Here is a 17,145-nt window from a genome sequence, read left to right as displayed (position 1 = left end):
GCGTCATCCTCGTCAGCACGCTTGTAGTTCTGGTAGTTGGCATAGGCACCGTAGTCGCCATAGTTGCCGTAGTTGCCATAGTTGGCGGGGGCAGTCGTGGTGGTGGCAGCAGTGGTAGCGGTCGAGGTGGCGGCCTCGGCCACTGGAGCGGCGCTCACGCCCAGCATGTTGCTGCCCAGAACGAGCAGGAGGCTCTTGGAAAGAGAATGCATGGTGAATGGACGTCTCAGACTGAAGAGAGGAGAGGGACAGGAGATCTAGGGCAACTGCAGATGGGTGGTTGGGGGAACTGCAAGGCAAAGGCCGGATAGCAGGCTGTATTTATAACTGTGTCTGCGAGATTTCTTTCATCCTCTTGATGATCCATATTTAGCAGCAGGAGAAAGAAACATCCGCAGCCAAAGCAGTCACAGCACAAGGTCTGCTAGACTGCAGTCTATCGACCGGCGTGGGGAAGGCAACCGACAGGTCAGGAACCAGACTGATTGGCCACGTCTCGGATTGTACCATCGCATGGATGTGTGAAGAGAGGCGATCACCCAGCTTATGCCAATCACAAGACGATGGCGAGCAAATGGGATCCATCAGGGGACCCGGTTACATGTTGCTTGCCTCACAGTCTGTCCCGTGGAGCACGAATATAGAATTGACTCAGATTATTCTGCAGGCCGAGAGATGAGCCTCTCTGCAGGTGAGAGAGAGGAGGAGGAGGGGTGCAAAGCCTCGGTTGGACGAGAGAAATGGTCCGAAGCGGGGGGGGAAGAGTGGATGATGTCGACAAACAAACTTAAGATGCAACAGGCTAGAAGCAGGATTCGGAGGGCGGTGGAAAGCAAAGTAAGGCATCTTTGCGTCATGTCTCAGATGTGCTTTCTCGGCTTTGCCTCTGCTTCTACTGAGTGCTGAGCAAGCTGTAAGCAAGCTGTAAGGCGGGCAACACAGCAACAGCCGGATATGAGACAGACATGCAGCTAAGCGGCGGATGTCTCAGTTGCAGCAAATGAGCGGCCTTCCCGTCGACGGGGTACCCTGCACTGGCCATGTCTTACTTTCCAAGTCTCCAAGTATTGATGGCAAATTGGGGAAGTATTACTCAGGATGAAAGTCTAAGATGAGATATTATTAGCAGCGGAGAGTCACGGAGATACCCCAAGAAGAGGATATCCACACCTCAGGCCATCCGACTTGGTCGGTCCAAGACTAGGAATAAACATCCCGCTTGATCGCCTTTCTCACATCTACTCCCGTTTTCCTGAAGATTCTTTTCTGTTTCTGCATGTTGTTGGGTTTTCTCTTGACACTTTCGGTGGGCTGTTTTCACGATGAATCTCTCCAGAGATACCAACCCCTTCGAGGACAAGATGCCCTCCTCCGAACGCTCCACCTCAACCGACAGGGAGAGGCTCCTCATAGATGAGGAGGCTACTCACTGGTCGCAAAACAACCGTTCCTCCAAGTCCTTTCTTGGAGGATGGTTACGAGTGTTGTTTGTGGTTGCGGTGGCGGTTTTGTCGTGTTTGGTGGGGGTTTTCCTAGGGCACAACCAGAGGGACTTGGACAAGTCGTGCACGCGGCGGACGACACAATATTGTAAGTTACCTATGCCCGAGATTTGGAGCCAGTCCCCAGCTAACGCGATCGCAGCACCTGTCATCGGACAAGTTGGGCTCAAATACCACCAACAACCCTTCAACGGCTCTCTGCTGAAGCAAAACATCTTCCGGCAAGATGCAAGCCCTGAAGTGGACGCAGCATGGGAGTCCCTCGGTGCCAACTGTGTGTTTATCCCCTCTTAGCTGTAATTGTCTGCATGCTGACCAGCTCTCAGTCCGCGCCATCAGGGTCCCCGCCGAGGATGCCCAGAAATCTGGCTTGGCGAAGGACCAAGTCAAGATCCGGGAGAAGTATGGCGGGGGGTATCCCGCCAACGTGGAGGGCTTCCACCATTTGCACTGCCTGGTATGTCTGGTGATACACCGCTGGTACCGTCATGCAGCTAACCCGAACAGAACCTCCTCCGTCAGTCCTTGTACTACAACTACGACTACTATCACAACCTTGGCACCGGTGCCTTCACCAACGACGACTACATTGTTCGACACCACGTCTGTAAGTGAATTTGTGTCTGGAGTTAATGGCCCTAGACTGACAGCAGCAGCGCACTGCCTCGACGTCCTCCGCCAGGAGCTCATGTGCAGTCTCGACGTCGGCGTCCTCGGCCAGGTCTGGGTGCATCCCGAGCACCCGGAGCCCTTCGTGGACTTCAACACAAAGCACCAGTGCCGGAACTTTGAGGAGATCCGGGAATGGGCGGAGAAGCACCAGCTGCCGGAGACGGTGCCGTCGGACTTTCTGGAGCCGCCCTTGTTGACGGATCGGGTGTACGAGGAGATTCCGTGAGGGGATGGAATTGAGGCTTGTATATATAGAGCTGAGCAATACTATTGGCGTATATGACTGTTTACTTTGCCGTCCTGCCCTTATACAGAAAGACATCATGGAAAGCGAACTTTGTCCACCCGGTTATCGAGGGATCCAACGCTCATCTGGCACGTAGGTCACGTGATCGCTGGTAAATGCTGGGAGCACTCAATTTAGCTACAGAGCTGTAGAGCTCCGCCCGCTCGCGATCCTATCTTTAGCTTAAAACAGTGATAATATCACTTTCAACACCACCGAGCATCACCGGAGCTCTACCCTGCATACCCTAGGCAGCAGTGGAAATACCGCCAAAAAAATGTGGAAACAACCCACCCCCGCATCACGCACCGGATAAACCCGGCCGCCGGCCTCGTCCCGCCCACAATCACTCACGCCACCACTAAATCTGCATCTAATGAACACAGAAAGTCAAATCCCCAGCCACCACATTCCAAACCTGGCCGAGTATATCTCTCCCCTTCCTTTTCCAGTTCCAGAAAACGCCACCAAAATCCGGGGACAAGCCCACACAGCCCCAACTTTATCTCAACCAGCCCCTTTCCCCCTCTCCCCGATCATACAAAACAACTTGAACCCCTAAGACTTCCCTAAAAATACAGCCACACCAGGCCAGGCCACCGTGCAAGCTGCCATCCACCACCCAAAATGTCCCTCCCCCAAATCTCAGCCCAGTTGTCCCCCACCCCGCACCCTTTCCCCACCTGCTGCCTCGCCCTCTCCAGCACCCTGATCACCTATTTGGGCAAGCTCCTCCCCACCCACCCGGGATTCACCCTCTCGATAGGCAGCGGATCCGGCCTGCTGGAGGCGCTGATCGCACTGCGCCACCCCACCGTGCCGGTGGAGGGGGTCGAGGTCAGCGGCGGCGTGAACCGGTACCTCGAGGAGTGGGATCTGAACGTCGTGCAGGGGACGTGGGATCTGCATCCCCGGGCGGCGGGGGCGGCGGCGTGGATGTTTGTGTATCCGCGGGAGCCGGGGTTGGTGCGGAGGTATTTGGAGGAGTTTGGGCGAGGTGCGGTGCAGATGGTGGTGTGGTTGGGGCCCCGGGCGGATTGGGGGGATTATGTTGGGTGTTTTGAGGAGGGGGTTTGGGTGGGGGAGGAGTTGGGGGAGGAGGAGGGCGTGGCGGGGTATGAGGTTTGTGTTGTTCTGAGGAGACGGGAGGGTTTGGGTGAGTGAGGGTGAGGGTTGGAGGGGGGGGGTTAGGGTGTTTTCTTGGCGATCTGGTAAAGGTGTTTTGGACACGCGTGATGCATGGGCTGGTTATGCAGCGTTGGAATGAGGGTTCGGTGGTGCTGGGTGTATCAGGTGTTGAACGGGGAGGGGGGAAGTGCAAGGGGAAGCTGTGCTGGTGTGGCGGTTTGCATGCTGCTTGCAGTTTCAACGCATGCATTAATTGTGGCTCTTGTAGGGGAATCCTGCGGGAGCCTGGACTTTGCGAGGAGTGCATGACCCTATTTGCGATCATTCTTGGGCTGCGATGATGACTCGAGCGAACCCTGGATTCGACCTGGCAGATCAAGCGAAATCTCCTCTCGGAGCTGTTATGGCGATGGTGGTGACATTGCAACACTCATCACATAACCGAGTTCGAATCCTGACTGGGCATAGATACTCCTCCAAAGTGATACTTCACGCTGCTCAACAACTCGGCAAGATGCGCCCGCCGATCTAGACCGGCACTTGAAATACGCAGTTCTACGATCACTGTGGGGTTGTCAAACCCTTGCGAGGAGAACAGAAATGACACCAAGACACGGCACGTTCTCGTTGCGATTATCGCGCACCCTTTAATCTCCCCTGTCAGATGAGCGGTTAGGGCTTGGCGTGACCCCCTGACACAGTGCAGTGGGGTTGTTTTGCGTGACCCGCCATGCAGCGGAGATCTAGACCCTGATACCAAGACTCGCCAATCTTATGTCTACCGAAGTTAAATTAGAGGGACGATACGGATCGGCAACGGTTGGACCTTGAAGTTGGAGTTCGCCCTGCAATACTACATGTCGCGACAGAAAGAGATACAAGGGGACAGCGGAGCTCAACCTCGCGGAAACACCAGAGGCGGCCGCAAGTATCTTGCATACAAGTTTCATAAAGATTCAACCCCCAAAGCGAGAAAACACTAGATCTCATGCTCCCCCTATCCCAAACAAGCCTATCAAACATGGTTTGTCTAGCCACGAAACACAGAACAACCCCCCCTCAACAGAGACCATGCCTACAACACAGCCACCGTCTCCCCGCCCTTCAACCAGCACACCTTCTCACTGATCCCCTCCGCCTTAAACACGGCGCGCAACTCCTCGCCGAACTGCGTAAAATGGCCCCAGGACTCGTAATGCATCGGCACCAGCACATCCGCCCGCAGCGCGCGGAACAGCCGCGCGCCATCCTCGCCGCCCATCGTGATCTTCAACTTGGGGCCGTGGGGGTCCTCGGGCCGCGCCGCGTGCGCGTTGCCCAGGTTCATCACGGCGGCGCACACGTGGTACCGGTCCGCAATTTGCTCGAGCTCCTCGATGTACACCGTGTCGCCGGTGAAGTAGATGGCGTTGGGGAGGTTGTCGCGCCCACGGCCGAAGGTCTCGGCCGTGACGATGAAGCCCGTGCATTCCTGGCCGGGGACGTGCTGCGTCGGCGTCGCGATGATGGTGAAGGTCTGGCCGGCGATGCGGGTCGTGATCTCGGACCAGGGCTGCATGCCGCGGACCGCAGGCCGCGGGGCGAGGTTGCGCGCGCCGTCGACGGTCGTGAAGACCGGGCGTGCGTCGAGGAGCTGGCGGCCGAGCGCGTCGAGGTTGTCCGGGTGGTCCTCGTGGCTGAGGAGGACGGCGTCGATCACGGGGAGCTGGTCCAGGCGCAGGGCCGGGTCGTCTTCGACGCGGAGGACCAGGCCGCCGACGGGGAACTCCGAGCCGCCCGGGGAGAAGAAGGGGTCCGTCAGGAAATTGACGCCGTTGATCTCGAGAATGGCGGTGGCGGTGCCGATGTGCGTGACGTTCACAGTGAGGGCCATAGTGGTGTTGGTGGTGGAAGAGAGAGTTGGACCTTACTAAGTGGGATGTGATGTACAGTCCTCGGATATGCTGGTCGTGTCGAGTGAGGGGATCAGAGCGAGGTACTTATAGCTTCTACACCTGAGGTCAAAAGTCTATACTGAGCCGAAATCCATGACGAATTTGTCAAAGTTGAGCCCGACAGATGGATTACTATGCCGGCATCCCGCTCGGGATCTTCGGGGCATGGAGTTGGTTACCGAAGGTTACAGGGTTTTGTCATCAGCCCCAAGTGACTAATGAGCCTTGACGTCGTCAATGGGTAGAATGACGGCAAATGGGATGCCGGCCGGCGGGATAGTCATATTGACAAATTGTGCACCCGTTATCATGGAATCGGTAACTAAGCTTAGCCTACGAGTTCACATTACCACTTCGCTGGGACGCAAAGCTCAGGTGGAGTACAGACCAAGGTACAAGTGAGCACTAAACTAAATCGGAGTGAGAAATAGGCCCTTCACCCGATCCTATACTATCCATGCTTGGGGTATCTGAGTTGTATCGTTTCACAGCTGTCAAAAAGCCTGACCGGCTGGACATATACATCAAGTACCTCTCCAAACTTGACCTCTTCCGAAGCTGGATCTTGGTCTGACTTCTCATGAAGCTCAAGAGAGAAAAGGCTACGGGAACTGCACTTAGGGCTTGTGCACCCAGCGCCGATGTAGACCCGAAAGAGGTTTAGCGTCGGGCTTGATGAGGGACAGTACATAAAATAAGCGCTCTAGGCGATACAGATGAGCCTTTACTTGATATCCCTATATTTTGAATTCATCGAAAAGATTAGCCAAACAATACTCTATATTTATCACTACCACGTACTTCTTAATGGAATCACGCCTTGGCCTGCATCCTCTTTAACTCCTGGATCATCGGACTGGCCTTCCGGATGCGATGCCCGTAGAAGTAGAACACCACCGGGATGGAGATGCACCCCGCCTCCACCAGCCCCAGCAGAGTACTCGCCCAGTTCAGCCCCAGCGTCGCATACATGGACGGTTCGGCCAGGGGCAGGCACGCCCCCACGATGCTGCGGGTGAGCATGTTGCCAGCCAGCGCCGAGGCCGTGTAGATTCCGTACGAGCGGGCGATGTAGTTACTGGCGTAGATGAAGACACAGGCGTTGCCGGCCCCGAAGGGCACCCCGGAGAGGATGGGCACGATCCAGTGCACGTTGGGCGTGCACGTCCAGGCAAACCACAGCTGCCCGACGGCAAGCAGCGTGGCCCCCAGGCAGACCACGCTGGCCATGGCCTCGGGGGCCACAAGCCCGGTGGCTGGATCCTTGCGATGCAGGTTGATGACACGGCGGAAGAGCGGTTCGCACGCGATGGCGATCAGGACGCCGACTCCGATGCCCACGAAGGCCAAACCGCCAAGGCCCGGAGACCAGCCCCGCTTCGTCTGGAAGGCGATGGGGAAGGCGACGAAGCAGAGGTATAGGACCCCGTAGATGAGCGCGACGTAGATGTCCCAGAAGATGCTGGAGATGGCGAAGGTCAGTACGTGTTGACGAGAAGCTGAGCAGGGCAATCTCGTACCAAATGGGTTCGGTGAACAGCATGACAAACGGACGGCCAAAGCCCGTCCTGAGTCGCGCGGAGAGACTCTCCCCGTCATCGTACTGTGTCCACCACCGGGAATCCCCGGTCTGCTGGCGCCTCTTGGCGGCTCGCTGGCGCAGGATCACCGGCGCGTAAGTCTCGCGGATGCACGCCATCAGGGCCAGGACGGCCCCGCCGATAATCAGCACCAGCCAGTTCGTCCACCTCCACCCCAAGTATTCGAACACAAAGCCCCCGATAATCGGACCGTAGACGGGCCCGTTCGTTGGACCGATGGACCAGATGCCGAACGCCATGGCGCGGTGCTCGTCGGAGACCACGTCGTTCACCGAGGCGGGCGAGTTGCCCATGATCGCGCTGCCGAAGAGGCCTCCGAAGAACCTCTACCTCGCCATCTTCGGCGACGCGGTCCTGGAAGGCCCGATCAGGTGGTGGGCGCGATGCTCCACCGCTACACCGACACGGACGAGGACCCCTACAGCATCCGACAGGGGTTGTTCCACGCCCACCTCGGATGGATGGTGCTGGCGAAGCCGCAAGCACAACCGCCCGGGAAAACCCGGCGCACACGGCGCCGCATCGACCTCTCCGACCTCGACGCTGACGCGGTCGTCGTCTGGCAGAGTCGGTACTACGCATTGCTCGTCGTACTGATGGGCTGGAGGTTCCCGATGGTAGTGGGCGGGGTCTTATTCCGGGCTGGGCGGGGGGGCTACTGTAAGGGGGCATCATCAAGATGGTCCTCGTCTACTACAGTACCTTCTGCGTCAACTCACTAGCGCACTACCTCGGGGACCGGCCCTACGATGACTAGGTCACCCCGCGCGACAGTTTCCTGGCTGCGGTGCTGACGCTGGGCGAGAAGTATCATAACTCCCACCATACCTTTCCGTCGGACTACCGCAATGGGGTCCGCTGGTATCATTACGACTGCACCAAGTGGGCGATCGCGGGGTGCGCGGTGCTGGGATTGGCCGATGGGCTGCGCCGGGCGGGCGACGGTGAGATTGAGAGGGCGAGGCTGCAAGAGATGCAGAAGGCGCTCACCCGGCGAATGGAGGCCCCCCCGCAGGCTGTGACTGTGGAAAAGCTGCCGCGGGTAGACTGGGCCGAGTATCGGGGTGTGGTTGAAAAGGGCCGATATTTGGTGGCCGTTGATGGGGTGGTGCATGATGTCGGCGCGTTCATGGCGGAGCATCCCGGGGGAGAGCATTTGATTCAGGCGTGGGTAGGGAAAGATGCCATGATGGCGTTCCATGCGGGCATTTATAGGCACTCGAAGGTGGCAAGGAATATTCTGGCTTGTGTGCGGGTGGCCGAACTCGAGAGTGGAAAGCCAGGGACTGAATCCCAATAGAGTCGTCTGATTGCTTTACAGAAAGAATCAACAGGAGGGTGCCATGATATGCCAAACGTATTCGCCATTGCTGTCCCTTGTCACGAATCCTATATTCTAGAGAAAGAAATCCAGATGCTGAACTGAGGCGGAATTCATCGAAGCTCGTGGAAGCTGTCTCCCTCGACCGGTTAGAATGGAGCTTATTGACACCGTGCACTGGGATCTGCCCAGCCCAGCCCACAACTCCAAGTTTCAATAGCCAAGAAATGGAATAGACCAGGCTTGCAGTCGCATTCCATGAAAATCCAGGTTATACTTGCAGTCGAACCGGAACTCATTTCGAAGAACACAGAAGTCGTGCTGACACATAAGGCCGAGATCCGTCCTGAGCGGTGATATGCTCATAGTATAATTGCTCCGGCTGAAAGGTGTGTGGCAATCCAGACCAGACTCAGTTCTGTCTGTGTCTTCCGCATTATTCGGCTGGATCTTCCGCATCGAATTTGCAGGCACGCAACGGGTAAGATATTGGGATATGTCTTACCCTCTCATGCAGTAGCGTATCCCAAAGCGGAATACCTGAAGATCCTTATGACGCCTCGCCCGTATGGGTCCGATGCCGGCAATCATGATCTGCCGCTCTTCTGATAATCTTGTATGGCAGTGACAAATTGGGAAACAACATGATGAATCAGAGAGCGGAAGAGGTAATTCATATGCAGTGAATCTCAATAGCAAGGGTCCCCTCCGGGCATTTCTTGGCCGAATGTCTCCTTCCAAGCTGCGGGGTTCGTGGGCCTTCGAGAAAAGCCTGTGATGTGATCAATCGCCAATCAACTTTTTGACCTGAGAGAAACCAAGGCACGGGAGACGGAAATGGTGGGTGATAAAACTCTCCGTTCGCCCGTGAATTCACAACACTCTCCCCCTCTGCTTGAAGAAAACTGGTCGAGAGCCAACCCCGATGAACAAGTTGTTATTCAGGCGCGGGCCGATAATCCATCGCACCAAGCCACCATGCCGCCTACGCAACGTCTATGATCCAGCAGATGATGCAAGCCCGCGTGGTGGAGACTACGAAGCAGAAACTCGGAGATCGGGTGCAGTACGCGCTGCAGTATGCCGAAGACGATCCATTGACATATCTAGGCGGTCCTGATGCAGGATCAAAGAGGGAGGTGTTGGTGATTGTCAAAAGGCCAACGTTCTGGAGCCGGCTTCTCGCTGGTGCGGATTTGGTGAGAGTTAAACTGCTTGGGGCAGTCGCGCCTCGACTCATGGAGAGATAGGGCTTCGCAGAGTCACACATGCTGCAAGATATCGATTATGAGGTGGAGCAATTGCTTAAACTCTTCACGGTGTGCTTCCCACCTTGAGAATATCGTCAGCGTGTAAAGATACAAAGCTGATTAGGGCATAGCTCCTCTCCCAACAGCGCGGGGTCTTCCGACGCAGCTGGCTGCACCAAGTGGCCACCGGCGCCGCGCAGCTCCTGCAGCGCAGCAACGACGTCGAGCAGGCCCAGATCAAAATCTCCGCCCACTACGACACCTCGACGTGCTGTTCTCCAACTTCCTGTCGCCGGACATGAACTATTCGTGCGCCCACTGGTCCGCTGACCCGACCGAAGCTCTGGCAGCCGCCCAGCACCGCAAAGTGCACGCCCTCCTGCACAAAGCCAAGATCGCCCCCGCGCATCACATCCTCGATATCGGCTGCGACTGGGGTGACCTGGCTATCCAGGCCGCGCAGACGTACCACTGCCGCGTCACGGGCGTCACCCTCTCCAAGGAGCAGACGCGCTGGGCCGACGACCGCATCCAAGCCGCCGGGTTGGCCGATCGCATCGAGATCCTGCTCTGCGACTACCGCAACGTGCGGCCGCCCGCCGCTACCGGGTACTACGACCGCGTCATCTCGGTGGGCATGTTCGAGCACGTCGGCCGCGAGTACCTGCCGGAATACTTTGCGACGATCAAGCGGCTACTGCACCCCAGGGAGGGGATCCTAGTGCTAGATGGGATCACGGCTATGAATCGGGTAAGGTTATCCCCACATCCACGTTACTCCTATACTTCCGCAGCAACCGGGCGAAAGTTCAGCGACCTAATACCCATGGATGATCGCAAAGTCGAGATCCACAGCCTGCAGGCGCGCACCGACCTCTTCATGCTCAAATACATCTTCCCGGGGGGCTACCTGCCCACCATCGGAATGCAGCTCGATCACATCCACGAAGGGTCCGGCAAGATGCTGGTGATCACCTCGGCCGAAAGCGCCGGCTCGCACTACGCGCGATCGCTGGAGGTGTGGCGCCACAATTTCGTCCGGAACTGGGGCGCGATCGAGGCGGATTTCCACGCCGAGAATCGCCAGTGTACCGATTTTGAGGTGGAGGCCTATCGGCGGAAGTGGCTGGTATGTGATCGTCCTGCCCAACGTCGGGGGAAGGGGGGTGATGCTTCGCGGATAGCTAATGGTCTTTGGACTTTTGTCGGTTGTTTGCTGCAGTACTAGTTTGTCGTGGCCGAGACGAGCTTCCGGTTGCAGCTGTTGAATAACTTCACCATTACGGCGGCGAGGACGCCCGGGTCTGAGGTTAGCTACGAGTCGTTACCGTATGTGGAGGTGTGTGTGGCCTCGGATTACTGGGTCACATGACGCGAGAAATCTATAGATACTTCAGTAGCGGTAGATAGTTCCTTCCACTACTAATTTAAGCAATGTTTAGAGCCTCAGTTCCTTTAGCCTCTGTAGCTCCAATATCCAACGGTATAGGAGGACTATAAACGCATATATTCTAAGTAGTCCCTAAGCAATGCCAGATTACTTTCAAACTGAATATTAGACAAGGTAAATGTTGCTCAAGAAGATAAATCTAATCAAATGAAACTTTCCTCTTGTAAAAACAAAGAAAAAGAAAGACCTCAAGGGGTTTTATTTTAACTACATATACGTTCTAGGACCTTAGGTGCCTTAAGGCACTCATAGGTGGATGCCTGACTGGCGCCTTAGGCCGTCAGTATTCCTGCAGCCGCTCGCCCAAGGGTCCCTCTGCTGGACGAGCGTGGCGGAGATGCTGCCAACAAAAAAACGAAAGGCCCCCCTATTCGGAACTGAACCACAACAAATGCCGCATCAATCTGGCCGGATGGGGGATTTTGTACGCGGGATTTGTTTAAGCGATTGAGTTGGCGGGTCGCTGCCACTGAGGCATCGATCCTCTGCTCCGCATGCTGACTGGCCAGAGAAATTCCCTCAGGGCTTCTATCTCGCCGTAGGCAACACCGCTTCAGGATGTCGACAAGCCCTCGAAGGGATCAGGCCGAGGCTCTGGGACACTTGCTTGGAAGCTTTATCCGCTAAATCTTGGAATTTCGGGCCATATGCATCCCAACCTTATAATCTAGGTACCATGGGATTCTACAATCGTGCATGCCAAAACTTCTCCGAAATGTGCAGAAGGGGGGAAAGCACAGATCAATCCACCCACGTTTATATGGAAAAGGTTAGACGAACAAACACCCCCCCGATCCACCCCAGCCAGAGTAGGGCTGTCGGGGATCCACATGCTCGGTATGAGGGATTTCCGGGGGAGCATCTCCTCCACTCGCTAGAGAAGTCTTACAGTAGGAAAGCAAGAGAGAAGCTGTGCGAGCAAAATCTATCGGCGGAAGCTGTCTCCCCTTCTTCATTTGCCATCGTGGTTAGCCCTCATTATCGCTGTGCTTTTGCCGATGTCAACAAGCTTCTGTCATGGCTGCCCCTATGGAGATAAATACTGCAGTTGTCTGCATTGCCATCACTGCCCAAGAATCCACCCAACCCATCATTATTTTCTTTTTCTTGAAACGTGAGACGTGTGTGCTGCCCTGGCCTACGCTGGCTGTGCGTGCTTTGTGACACCTCCCTTGCATCGCCCCAAACCCATTTCTTCGGCTCTCACAGGCATGTCCTCTTCTCCTGCAGGCGGTGCTGCCTCGGATGACAAGCCTCGGCCCTCCCTAGAGTCGGACTTGGAATCCGATGACCACAGCCCCGATGGCAGAAGTCGAGCAACGCAGTTTCACTCCATCAACTTCGACAACGAAACTCATCCCGCCACCAACAGCCGGTCGATCTACAATGTGACGCGGTCTCGAAGCCGGGATACCGTCCGTAGTGCCCGCAGCATTTCCCAATCATCTCCGGCGGCTGGCATTCCCATCGAGTTCCGTACCATCTCCTTCCAGATATCCGAATCCCAGGCTGCAACTCAGGAGGTTCTTAAGGCTCGCGGCGAAGAGGAGAAGAAGCCGAACCAAGATTACTTCGGACGCTTGGACTTCCATCTCCTGTCCACCGAGACACTATGCCAACACTTCAATACCGACACCAACCAAGGGTTGAGCGCCGATGCAGCACAGACTCGCCTGCAGCGGGACGGCAAGAATGCCATCGCCCACCACAGTGAGAACTACTTCAAGAAGGTCTTCTGGTACGTCTTTGGTGGCTTCTGCTCGGTGCTGTGGATCGGTGTGATCATCTTCTTCCTCTGCTGGCGGCCGTTGAGCAACCCGCCATCGGTGACCAACCTCGCCATGGCCATCCTGGTCATCATCGTCATTGCCTTGCAAGCCTCCTTCTCCGCCTTCCAGGATTGGTCCACCTCTCGTGTCATGAACTCCATCCTGGGTCTCCTGCCCTCCGATGCGATGGTCATGCGGGACGGAAATCTTGTTCGAGTGCCGGCAGCGGACTTGGTTGCGGGCGATCTGGTCCACATCTCTATTGGCAACAAGGTTCCCGCCGACATTCGCATCATTCGCAGCTCTGGTGATGTGCGATTTGACCGGTCCATCCTCACGGGAGAGTCTGACGAGGTCGAGGGAGCGACAGATGCCACGGACCAGAACTTCCTGGAGACGCGCAACATCGCCTTCATGGGCACCGGTGTCACCAACGGCAATGCTGTCGGTGTCGTGGTCCTGACGGGCAGCCGATCGGTGATGGGCCGTCTGGCCTCGATCACTGCCACCGTTAAGGAGAAACCCACGCTCATCCAGAAAGAGATTTCCCGCTTCGTGCGCATTATCGTGGTGTTGACGGTCATTCTGGCGGCGGCGATTCTGTTCACCTGGGTGGGATGGCTTCGCGTGGACCAGCACGGCTTCATGAACGTCGTAGAAATGCTGAACGACGTGATGGGCTGTGTTGTGGCTTTCATCCCCGAAGGCATGCCGGTGGGTGTCGCTCTCACCCTGATGATTGTGGCCAACCGCATGAAGGCAAACAACATCTTACCCAAAGGGTTAGCTACGGTCGAGACTCTGGGCTGTGTCAATGTCATCTGCTCCGACAAGACGGGCACTCTCACCCAGAACAAGATGTTCGTCCAGTCTTTGGGGTTGGTTGACCAGGAGTTTGACATGGAGGCCCTGAAAAGCGGCCAGGAAAAGTCTATTCCGATCCCAACTGCCTTGGAACCGCTAGTGCAAGGATCCACCCTGTGCAATGATGCTTTCTTCGACCAAGAGACCAAAGACCTGCCCATCAACGAGCGGACGGTCAATGGAAATGCCACTGACGCTGCTGTGCTCCGCTGGGTCGAGACGCTGCGGCCGAACGGCAATGCCGGCTTGCATGAGTACGAACGCATCCACCAGATCCCGTTCAATTCGAAAAACAAATGGATGCTCACGATACACAAAACTCCCCAGTTCCCTACTCGCTGTCTGGTCTATGTCAAGGGGGCGCCCGATGTTCTCGTGCCGCATTGTGCATCGTACCTGTCCGGAGACGGTTTCCCCAAGCCCTTTGACGCCGCCGCCCGAGAATCCTTCTCGGCCTTTCAGCAGAAGCTCTCGCGTCGCGCCCAGCGCGTGATCGTGCTGTGTCAGAAGGACTACATCCCCACGGCGGCAGTCGGCACGAATGACTTCAATGACGAGATCCTGGCCCACGGATTGCGAGATCTCACCATTGTCGGCATCTTCGGCATCGTTGACCCTGCTCGTCCCGAGATCCCGGCCACGGTTGCCGCCTGTCGCCGAGCCGGCATCCGCTTCTTCATGGTCACCGGTGATTTCGGCTTGACTGCAGCCGCCATCGCCCGAGACATTGGCATTTTCACTGGCACGGCCGAGCCGAACACTGTCTCCGACCTGCAAGCGTGGTCTGCGGACGGTGGGGACGAGGAGGCGTCGCAGAAACACTCGAGACGCAGCCTGCTGGTGGAGGGGTCCCAGATCCCCGCGCTGAACCAGTCCCAATGGGACGCAATCTGCCAGTACGAGGAAATCGTCTTCGCACGCACCACGCCCGAACAGAAACTGCGCATCGTCGAGGAGCTAAAGGCCCGGGACAACGTGGTGGCCGTGACGGGCGATGGAGTCAACGATGCCCCCGCGCTGCGCGCGGCCGACGTCGGTATTGCGGTAGTCTCCGGTAGCGACGTGGCCATCGAGGCGGCGGATCTCGTGCTGATGGATCGCTTCGACTCGATCATCGACGCCATCCGTCTGGGCCGTCTGGTCTTCCAGAACCTGCAGAAAGTGATCGCCTACCTGCTCCCGGCGGGCAGTTGGTCGGAGATCTGGCCGGTGATCATGAACGTGTTCTTTGGCGTGCCGCTCCCGCTCAGCTCGTTCCTGATGATCATCATCTGTGTCTTCACGGATCTGTTCCTGTCGCTGTCGCTGATCATGGAGAAGGAGGAGTTCGACCTGCTCAGCATCCCGCCGCGCAACCACAAGACCGACCACTTGATCAACCTGAAGATCTACGGGCAGTCGTACTTGTTCATCGGTGTCATCGAGACCGTGAGCGCCCACGCAATGTTTTTCCTGTATATGTACAAGAAGGCGGGCATCCCCTTCCACGCCCTCGTCTTCGCCTTCGCGAAGTACTCGGACGGCTTCTACGGCTACACCGAGGCGGAGCTGACGCACTTCAACGCGGTCGGCCAGAGTGTCTACTTCGTGTCGCTGGTGATCATGCAGTGGGGCAACATCCTCTCCGTACGCAACAAGCGCCTGTCCATCCTGCAGGCCGACCCTATCCGCAAGAAGCAGCGCAACTTGTGGCTGCCCTTGGCGATGCTGGTGTCGCTGGCCATCGCCATCTTCGTGACGGAAGAACCCGGCCTGCAATCATTGTTCAACACCGCGTCTATTCCGCTGGAGTTCTGGTGTATCCCGCTGGGCCTTGCGCTGGGAGTTCTGATGATGGATGAGATCAGAAAGGTCGTCGTGGGCATGTTTCCCCGCAGCCTGGTGGCGAAAGTTGCTTGGTGATTGTCCACGAAGGAATGAAGTACTGTACATAAATCATTAAGTAAAGACATGATGAGAATGCCGTGAAAAATAGCGGCCCAAGATCAACAACAAAATATGATCAACGAATGACATGTAATATTCGTATCGGACCCGTGGTTGCGCAGGACTCAACCAAGTATACAGCGGCTGTATTTTCCACAACGTCGGTGCAGATGATGCTGCTGCACCTCCATCGGGAAAGCAGATGACCATTGCAGCAAAACAGTTCACTCATACACTCACAGCAGAAACGATTCGATTCTCGAAAGACCAAATTGTTACCGCGATGGGAACCTTGCTTACAGCAGCTTTTTTTGGGCACTCACAGCCCTTGCTTTTAGATTCCACGCCACCTCCTCTGGTCTCTGTACAATGATCTCACGGGTGAGATCCATCCTCTCGGGAGGGGTGTCGTGGAGCTCCAGAGCGTAGCGACCGACGACTGTTGCTAGCGTCGTGTAGACCTCTGCATCGGATAGACTACCAAAGGTGGAAATCCTCATGAATACCCCTCCAATGTAGGAACCTACCCGTTGCGGAGTCAAGGGGGAAGGGCTTACTTTATGCCCACGCAGGCCCTTGTACCCCTGGTGAACGGCACCAGATACTTTGAAAGGTTCACACCTCTTTCATTCGCAACGATCCACCGTTCCGGATCGAAGGACTCGGGTTATGGAAAGATCTCAGAATTGCGGTGCAGAAAGTAGCTACTCGGGCTCATCGGGGTCTAGAGGATTTGCGTTGAGTAAAGATACGTGTACAGGGCCTCATCGGTAAGCGCTCCCAGCGGGAGGTATCGCATAGCCTTTGTATTGCAAAGTCTCGTTGGGGGCCACTCGCGGAGGACACATGGCAACCGGACCTAGTCGAAGCGATGTGTTCACCACGGCCTTCTATCCAGGAAGTGATTATGAGGCGATTTGATACTAGGAGTCACGAGGGATGAAACGTACCAGGTAGGGCAACTGCTCGACCTGAGGCCAAGGGACTCTGTCATCGGAATGTGAGACGATTGTCTTCACCTCCTCCCGAAGCTTCATGAACATCTCCTTGTCACGCAGCAAATGATACATAGCAAACGTCAGAGTTGCAGCGGTAGTCTCAGTACCTCCAACCAGCAAGAGAAAGCCTTCATCGCGCAATCGAGGGAGGGATCGCTCCGCCACAGGCACGGCGGGGTCCGTCAAACAGTCATAGATTGTTCCTTGGAGGTCAGACATCCGGTGTCTTGGCCGTAGAGGTAGTGCGTGATGATGTCGCCTGTCAGCGCCACAAAAGATCGCTCAGGTTGATGACTGCCTCCTCCTTGGAGGCCATCTTGAGATGCGGTTATCCGGCAAGCGTGGTTCTCTATCTAGTCGGCATTATTGATCGCTTAAGCATGGTCGATATCTGTTAATCTATGTTAAAGGCTTCGATCCTTGTGCGGGTCATATGTAAATGGG

General features: G+C 56.2%; 9 protein-coding genes across 9 annotated transcripts; 5 read left to right on the top strand and 4 right to left on the bottom strand.

Annotated features, from left to right (window-relative positions):
- BO82DRAFT_432842 (uncharacterized protein) lies at positions 1-438 on the bottom strand (the record flags this gene model as incomplete). The annotated part of the gene is made up of 1 exon (XM_025640823.1): positions 1-438. A coding segment is annotated over exon 1 (210 nt), but the record flags the coding sequence as incomplete, so codon positions are not given.
- A 731-nt stretch (positions 439-1,169) lies between these two features.
- Positions 1,170-2,477, top strand: BO82DRAFT_432841 (oxidase ustYa family protein). Its single transcript, XM_025640822.1, has 5 exons — positions 1,170-1,590; positions 1,645-1,776; positions 1,829-1,959; positions 2,010-2,109; positions 2,159-2,477. Exons 1-5 carry the CDS (start codon positions 1,323-1,325, stop codon positions 2,398-2,400), a joined length of 873 nt encoding a protein of 290 aa, XP_025491421.1. The 5' UTR covers positions 1,170-1,322; the 3' UTR covers positions 2,401-2,477.
- A 514-nt stretch (positions 2,478-2,991) lies between these two features.
- On the top strand, positions 2,992-3,624 carry BO82DRAFT_432840 (uncharacterized protein; the record flags this gene model as incomplete). The annotated part of the gene is made up of 1 exon (XM_025640821.1): positions 2,992-3,624. Exon 1 carries the CDS (start codon positions 3,088-3,090, stop codon positions 3,622-3,624), a length of 537 nt encoding a protein of 178 aa, XP_025491420.1. The 5' UTR covers positions 2,992-3,087.
- Positions 3,625-4,663: 1,039 nt separating this feature from the next.
- Positions 4,664-5,461, bottom strand: BO82DRAFT_284859 (MBL fold metallo-hydrolase; the record flags this gene model as incomplete). Its single annotated transcript, XM_025631476.1, has 1 exon — positions 4,664-5,461. One exon carries the CDS (start codon positions 5,459-5,461, stop codon positions 4,664-4,666), a length of 798 nt encoding a protein of 265 aa, XP_025491419.1.
- An 825-nt stretch (positions 5,462-6,286) lies between these two features.
- Positions 6,287-7,416, bottom strand: BO82DRAFT_383952 (MFS general substrate transporter; the record flags this gene model as incomplete). The annotated part of the gene is made up of 2 exons (XM_025638062.1): positions 6,287-6,984; positions 7,043-7,416. The coding sequence occupies 2 exons, from the start codon at positions 7,414-7,416 to the stop codon at positions 6,336-6,338; spliced, it is 1,023 nt and encodes a 340-aa protein (XP_025491418.1). The 3' UTR covers positions 6,287-6,335.
- Positions 7,417-7,506: 90 nt separating this feature from the next.
- BO82DRAFT_402791 (cytochrome b5) lies at positions 7,507-8,423 on the top strand (the record flags this gene model as incomplete). Its single annotated transcript, XM_025639343.1, has 2 exons — positions 7,507-7,740; positions 7,881-8,423. 2 exons carry the CDS (start codon positions 7,507-7,509, stop codon positions 8,421-8,423), a joined length of 777 nt encoding a protein of 258 aa, XP_025491417.1.
- Positions 8,424-9,992: 1,569 nt separating this feature from the next.
- Positions 9,993-11,376, top strand: BO82DRAFT_392625 (S-adenosyl-L-methionine-dependent methyltransferase; the record flags this gene model as incomplete). The annotated part of the gene is made up of 4 exons (XM_025638630.1): positions 9,993-10,823; positions 10,923-11,023; positions 11,254-11,258; positions 11,369-11,376. 4 exons carry the CDS (start codon positions 9,993-9,995, stop codon positions 11,374-11,376), a joined length of 945 nt encoding a protein of 314 aa, XP_025491416.1.
- Positions 11,377-12,269: 893 nt separating this feature from the next.
- Positions 12,270-15,839, top strand: BO82DRAFT_96550 (cation-translocating P-type ATPase). Its single transcript, XM_025641705.1, has one exon. The coding sequence runs from the start codon at positions 12,356-12,358 to the stop codon at positions 15,677-15,679; it is 3,324 nt and encodes a 1,107-aa protein (XP_025491415.1). The 5' UTR covers positions 12,270-12,355; the 3' UTR covers positions 15,680-15,839.
- A 496-nt stretch (positions 15,840-16,335) lies between these two features.
- On the bottom strand, positions 16,336-17,074 carry BO82DRAFT_96681 (cytochrome P450). Its single transcript, XM_025641707.1, has 2 exons — positions 16,654-17,074; positions 16,336-16,593 (listed from the first exon to the last, which is right to left on the bottom strand). Exons 1-2 carry the CDS (start codon positions 16,918-16,920, stop codon positions 16,468-16,470), a joined length of 393 nt encoding a protein of 130 aa, XP_025491414.1. The 5' UTR covers positions 16,921-17,074; the 3' UTR covers positions 16,336-16,467.
- Between the last annotated feature and the right edge of the window lie 71 nt (positions 17,075-17,145).

Source organism: Aspergillus uvarum (genome assembly GCF_003184745.1).
Source record: "Aspergillus uvarum CBS 121591 unplaced genomic scaffold BO82scaffold_31, whole genome shotgun sequence".
In the NCBI taxonomy this organism is placed as follows: domain Eukaryota; kingdom Fungi; phylum Ascomycota; class Eurotiomycetes; order Eurotiales; family Aspergillaceae; genus Aspergillus; species Aspergillus uvarum.
Note: the sequence above shows the minus strand (reverse complement) of the source record. Positions and strands in the feature narration are given on the sequence as shown.